At 39.1% G+C, this 7,140-nt stretch overlaps 1 protein-coding gene across 2 annotated transcripts; it reads left to right on the top strand.

The window, feature by feature from the left end:
• On the top strand, positions 1-4,410 carry LOC306744848 (uncharacterized protein). Of its 2 annotated transcripts, XM_079227542.1 has the most exons (7): positions 1-76; positions 194-265; positions 900-1,014; positions 1,616-1,854; positions 2,178-2,325; positions 2,474-2,596; positions 2,684-4,410. In XM_079227542.1, the coding sequence occupies exons 3-7, from the start codon at positions 930-932 to the stop codon at positions 2,731-2,733; spliced, it is 645 nt and encodes a 214-aa protein (XP_079083668.1). In that variant the 5' UTR covers positions 1-76; positions 194-265; positions 900-929; the 3' UTR covers positions 2,734-4,410. The 2 variants fall into 2 exon arrangements, with proteins under 2 accessions (XP_079083668.1, XP_079083669.1); XM_079227543.1 differs by having other exon boundaries at positions 75-265.
• Positions 4,411-7,140: the final 2,730 nt, after the last annotated feature.

Genomic DNA, 7,140 nt, shown 5'->3' with positions numbered 1-7,140 from the left:
CTTCAATCAGGAACATGTCTACATGCCTTTGTTGATCTCAATTTCCCACCTGGTTGGAGCGGGAGGATAGAGTGAGGTGCAGAGAGAGACGGTCTATTCATCGTTTATTGAGGCAGTATATATATTTCAGACAAACAGTTTATACAGAAGTTGTTTTGTGAGAAGTTCATTTCAGCAACATTTCTTTTCAAAGGAGCTGCGTCACATTCTTCGAATAAGGAAGCTGCCTGCAGACCTTCTGTGGAATTTCCAGTTCACTTTATGGGTTTGTGTCAATAATCTTTCTTTACGTTTCAAGAAACTTTTTTCTATTTTACTTTATTTGTCAAAAACCTTGTCAGAATTTGGGGACCAAAGAGTCAAGATTATGGGTGACAGAATACTGATTTAGATTAAATAAATAAATAAAATTAAAACAGCAACAAATGTTCTGTAAATGAAATGTAAGTGATACAATGATTGCTTTGAAACATACAACACATTTGCTCTGTCTATCTATTAAAGATAAGAACAAGGCCTGCAATCAGATTTCAGAAATACGTAATGAATGTTAAATCTGATAATTCTATGGCGTATACGCTGCTCAGGCCAAATGCACTCATCCAATAGATGGAATGAAATACAAATCAGTGGTTTAAAATATTTATATAATAATGATTAAAGTGACGATAGTCATTTCTCAAAACATTTTAAATATGTTTACCTTTTTCACATTAAATGTGTATCTAAAAGTGTAAAGAAAAAAAAATTGACTGTTTATCTGCCTTCAGTCGTCAACTTTCACATTCATTCACAACACATGTAATCTAAAGGAAAACACAAGGAGTATTGTACTTTTACTGCAAGCGTATTGTATATTGTTGATGGAAAAGTAAAGTTACATTGTTCAAATGTTCCAGATTGATTTAGAGAGACTGAGAGGAGAACTAATGGAGGAGAGGGGGAAGAAGAGGAAGGTTTCTTTTCTCTGCTTGCAGCTGCTGGCTCTGCTCCAAATCACCTCGCCCTCCTCAGGTAACTCTCCACGTCCAGGATTTCAAAGTATGAGATTTATTTAAGTTGTGCTTACTCGCTTTGGAATTAAACTGAAAACATACATAGACACTACCCTGACTCTGGTTAATGTTTTGCAGTCTGTAAGATTTTTACCTCACAAATCTTTCCACTCTTCCAAGAAATTCATTAGAATATTCAAATGTTTAAGTAGAAGGACTTTGGCTTAATGTCGCATCCAGTTCCTGTAAACAAAACACAACAAGGATGGATATGTGTTGTTGCATAGAACAACAACTCAGCTCAACAATTATCTGAGTATTGATGCTGTCTGATCTGTTGGGTCTGTATTTGGTTCCTTCATTGGTTTCCTACATTTCTGATCACTCCAAACTGCCTGGAAAAAGCATCCATAGTACTCTGAACAAATTATATGTCAATGCTTCCTGATGTGTTTTTTTTATTTTTTTATTTGAATAAATGGAAAATTAGTTATAGTAGATTTTTTTTTAACGCCTTTAAATGTCTCTAAATAAATTAAATATCTAATTTAATTAATATATATTTTTTCCCACAATTTGATCTTTCCTAATCTCTCTCCCACTCACAATGCTATTTTCAGCTCAGATCACCAACACTTCCACCTCCACCACAGCAGCAGCAGCAGCAGCAGCAGCAGCAGCAGACCCTGCTCTCGGTTACCGCACACACCCAGCTAACGTCACAGTGGCTGTTGGAGAACCGGCTGTGTTTCGCTGTGGAGTTCCCAAAGCTTCTCCAAACGTCACATTCACCTTCTTCAGGAGTCAAGCCAACTACACCCTCACATGCCCCTTGGGCTACGTGGAAGATATCCCCCAGGTAAGGTGGCCGCCGTCGACCTCCGTATTTACTCTGATGCCTCACTTTATCCTCATCTTCTTCTCCTCAGTAACAATATCTTGTTATCACACTGTCACAAAGCTGAGAAAGTAAGCAACATCTCTCAGAGCAGTTGAACTCTGACTTGAATTGAAAGTTGCTTGTGTTTTCTAACTCGCTATAAGATTTCAAAAGATATTATAGTTGTTTAACATTTCTACCAAGGTAAGAGCATAAGCCCAGCTCACAACAAACTTATTTAAAATCTGGTATTCTTTATAATCTGAAGGCCTCTTCATTCCCTTCCCTGTCTCTCTCCTCAGGCTCTCTATGGAAGTTGTGATATGAAAAACGAAGAGTCATTAGCTGTGTGGACCCTCAAGGGAACTTCTTTCTCCGACAACGGCACGATAGTCATATGTCAGCAGCCAAATAATCCAAATGCAACTGCTGCCATCCTATATGTTTATGGTAAAGACTCTTCTGTTTCAATTTAACATATATATCATGTTTGGCAAAGCATTAATACATATTTGAATAATTCTACAAAATAGCAAGTAGTACTGACATCTGTGGTAAATGCTCCTCCCTCACTCTGTCCTGTTATCCTCACCCCTAGATAGTGGCACCAGTTATGCCATCATCGTTGGCTGCACCATTGGGGGCTTCTTCGGCATGCTGTTGGTGTTCGGTTTATCGTTCATCATTCTGAGGAGATCTGAGACCCTCCAGAGGTGCTTCTGTAAGTATGCTGCCTCAATTCAGTGGTGAATGCATTGACCGCAACCTGAAAACTGATAAGTAATCTGTGATGTGTTTGTGCTTTCAGGGAGGGGAGAAACACAAGATGATATTAACACAATGGTAACAAAGGAGTAGAAGGAAACGGTTGCTCTGTAACTTCTAACCAACAGAGAATGAAAACATAACATTGTATTTTTTCAGCAATCTAATTGAAAAGACAGCTGTGTTTAGGTCTTCAGGTCTGTAGGTTAGTTGTCTGTTGAGGCTGGATCCATTCTGGATATCTTCACTTCCTTCTTCTGTCCTCAATAACTGGACCTTTCACACGATATCTTTCGTGGGTGGGTGTGTGCAAGTGTGCAAGTGTGTGTGTGTCTGTCTGTGTGTGTGTGTGTGTGTGTGTGTGTGTGTGTGTGTGTGTGTGTGTGTGTGTGTGTGTGTGTGTGTGTGTGTGTGTGTGTGTGAGTGTGTGTAGAGCCCCCAGTCTCCCCATAGTTCACATGTCGAATAATCTTTGAGCAAGACACTGAACCCCCAGTTGCTCCCCGGGCGCCTCATGGCAGCACACTGCTCCTTAATTTCTTAGAATGGGTTAAATGCAAAGAATAATTTCCCCAAGGGAATTAATAAAGGATAATTTCTTTCTTTTCTTATGAAAGGGAACAATGGAAGTGTCCCCCGCAGGTTGAGCTACTGGCTGCATCGCTGTAAGTGGTTGATCTTATGAAAGTGCTGATTGTCTGAATAGACGAGTAGCTGCCCTTTGTGCCTCCACATCTGCTTCACAGCTGTATTACAACAAACTACAGACGGTTCAATACTGACTAGTGCGGTCCAAGCTGTGCTTGTTATACCAGTTTAGTCAGTTACACTTTCCCAGTTTGTCCACTTGAGGGAAGCACTCACTGCTCAGTTTACAAGCCACTTAGTTGTTGTTCCACTGTAGTAACTCATTCTAAATACCAAACACAAAAAACTACGTTTCTGTTTCCTTTCTTGCATGTTGCACTTTTATTTGCCTTATTATTCAATAAAAACTCTGAAGAATGAATTGCTTTATTTGGGAATCAGTCGCGGAAGTTAGATGTCTAAGTAATTCTATATGTTTGGAGGAAATAGCCATGATGCTCTTGTGGATACGCAGTCATTGTCTTTGCATGAAGGGAAGTGTGTGGCCAAATTAAAGCAGCATGATGTCAAAACAAAAACTAGCAGTATCATTGTTTTGACAGTTGAGAAAATTCTGTCAACTGTATAGATTCAAAGTTCCTCTCGTGTGCCTGACTCTCTATTTAAATGTGCTTATTTGGACCACTTTGTACTATCCTGTTTGAATGTTTCAGGAGAGTGAACGCTACAATACACACAGCAGCATTCAACTGGTTCTCACACTTTGTTGTCTGGTAGTTGGCATTTCTAATATACGTTTATAAATTATGCAAATGAGGGTTTATTTCTACATCCCTTCATCTTAAGAACATGGGTGTCCTTTTCAATTTTACCAACATTGTGCTGCTGCATGAAGATTTTACATTGGTTCTCTACATCTTCTCCATGTCTTCCGCCGCAAACTAAAAACACATCTTTTCCGACTATACCTTGAATAAAGAAAGCAGCACTTTAGTAGCACTTAAATGGCACTTACTTATAGCACTTTGTAGTTTGGCTTTCTTGAAGTAATTGTACTTTCTTGATTCTTGTTGTTCTGAGTTTTTACTCATGGTTGAATGCACTTATTGTAAGTCACTTTGGTTAAAACTGCCAGCTAAATGAAATGTAATGTAATGGTTCTGCGTCATAATAAACGTTTTCTTGTTATTTTGCATGCTTTTTCGGTAGACTAGCGACCAGTGATGAACAGTGATTTACACATCATCACAACTGTGGTATGTCTTTTGCTTCCCCCTGGGGGTGAACTCCTGACACGTCAGGAACAAGACCTCTGCAGCCTTGTGCTGTTGCTGCCATTGAAACCTCCTGTCTGTTGTATCAGCTTATATCAAATATAAGCCAAATGAAAGCTGTTGTCATCTCATCTATGGTAACAGTTTTCCGGTGTGATTACAGTAATTCGCTGTGTTATGGGTTTGACCCATCCCACCCTTTCACAAATGTTACACAATTACATTTTTAAACCAATTTTAAAGACCCACCTTGTTTCGCTTTCTTTTGGTTTAGTCTGAGGGGGCCTCATGGCTTTTGTAAAGTCCCCTATTAACTTTCTAATGTTCTCCTACTTACAATTTTTCCTAACTTCTCATTTTATTTTATAGTTTTTGTTGTTGTTGTTCTATTGTATTACATTATGTTGCATTGCTTTTAATGCACTTTTTATGTCTATAATTGTGTGTGCCTGTATTCAGACAGATCTTAACTTATTGGTGGTATGTTGCACAAAGTAACTGAAACAATATAAGTTATGAGCCTTCAACATGCAATTAATATATAAGATGGACGGAATTACCCTTTCCCTCAAAATGATCAGATGATCTGAAACTAATTTGTTCATGTGACTCTAAACCATGATACACTAAACCAAGCCCCAATGTGCTTTTTACTGTGGTCTTTCATTTCTCTGACTGTGTGTTGTGACACCTGATAGAGCAGCATGGACAGCCAACGACACACACACACACACACACACACACACACACACACACACACACACACACACACACACACACACACACACACTAAATCAGCAGGAGAGAAACTCAGCCTGGTCTTTTAGTTGATACAACAGAGGCAGTATGGAGCAACGTGTTGACTCAGCTGCTGCGCTACACCTCGGTTCACCCATAATAGGTTCCTGTCATATTCTGTCTGATTTCTTCCCTTTCTCCAACACGGGCGAAGAAGCCTTACTTGGTGTTTGCGTGCTAAACGTTCAGATGAAACAATAGTGTAGTGCACTTACAGTAGGAGTCAGTCGGGTCACGTCTTGCTCGTCATTTCTTAATTTGGGGGAAAAGGACCAATATAACGTGTCTAAATACACAACACACTTGTCCTATGAGGATCCAGCACTAAGTTTTATAGAGTTTCCAAATATGACATTAAGCATTACTATCTATTAGCTGCAGGTTGAAGAAATTTCCATATGATCTTAAGCGCAGCTCTCTTATCTGCTGACTAACTGGATCTCATTCACTGCTATGTAAGCTTGACCTTTAGTTTGACTGTTTATGGACAAACATCCTAAATACCATAACAAAGACGTGTGTGTGTGTGTGTGTGTGTGTGTGTGTGTGTGTGTGTGTGTGTGTGTGTGTGTGTGTGTGCGTGCGTGCGTGCGTGCGTGCGTGCGTAAGTGACCACTGATAACCTACATTGTTCAGTGTGTTCTCAAGTCGACCCAAACAGAAAAGGGATCAGTTTAACTTGCAACACCTTTAATTACCTGAGGAAACATTGAAGGAAATGTTAAACAAGTTAAATAGTGACAAGTTGAACATATTGAGTGAAGTTAGCAGTAGAGCCAAAGATAGGCTTTACAACTTGTAGAATCCTTTTCACTGACCTACAGATAACCTCTATTATAACCAGACCTTGTCTGCTGTCTTTGTTCTTTTTTTTCATTTAAAAAAGAACAAAAGACAAAACCAGTAAAGCAAGATAACTAAACAGAATACAGGACTTTTTCTTCCACTTTTGTCAACTGCTAACATTTATATTTGATGGATCAGATCGTCATGTTACTGTACAAATGTGATCCTTGTATTTCTTTATAACACTAATGTTATTGTTAGGCTACATTTAATTTAATTTCAGTAGTGTACATCTTTTATTACTTTTACAGATATGACAAGATGCATTGCTGAGAGGAAAACGATATCTTAGTAATCACCACGAACAGAAGCACCCTAGAACCTACACATATACGGAAAGAAAACCCACACTGAGCATCCGCTCTCTAATTCTATCAGTGACAGAGTATTGACATGGAATACATGGTGACCTTTATTCAACCTCACATGAACAATGTTGCTTCATGCAGACAGATACCGGGAACAACAGATACAGTGCAGACACAGAGTTTTTCCCTCTTTCATTATTGTGCGTTATGGGAATTTTAAACAGGATACAAATCAGTTTGAGAAAATTATGCATTTAGAGTAATCCATGCAAATTAATGTTCAAAATGTGATGGGAGTGAATAAGCCACTGTGAATCTTATCTCTGTTCTCGCTCTCTCAGCTTTGTCATCGCCAGTTGTTGCTCTAATTTGCTGTCAAATTGTTGTATTATCACTCACACACACACACACGCACACACACACACACACACACACACACACACACACACACACACACACACACACACACACACATATATTGAACTACTGGCTGTGTCTCTGCCATTCTCTATCTCCTCTGCTCTCACAGTATTATCATTTGTTGAGAGGCTGATGTATGCCTTGGCTTTGTCAGCGTGTGACAGGAAAAGGATATTAATAGTCACTGATCACCACTGTGACACATGCATGGACTTGCATAGTTCTGCACACATGTATCGTGCATACAAGGGTAACACCAACAGAGA

The sequence above is a fragment of the Taurulus bubalis genome (assembly GCF_910589615.1).
Source record: "Taurulus bubalis genome assembly, chromosome: 12".
NCBI classification, from domain to species: domain Eukaryota; kingdom Metazoa; phylum Chordata; class Actinopteri; order Perciformes; family Cottidae; genus Taurulus; species Taurulus bubalis.
This window is presented reverse-complemented; position numbering and strand designations above follow the sequence as displayed.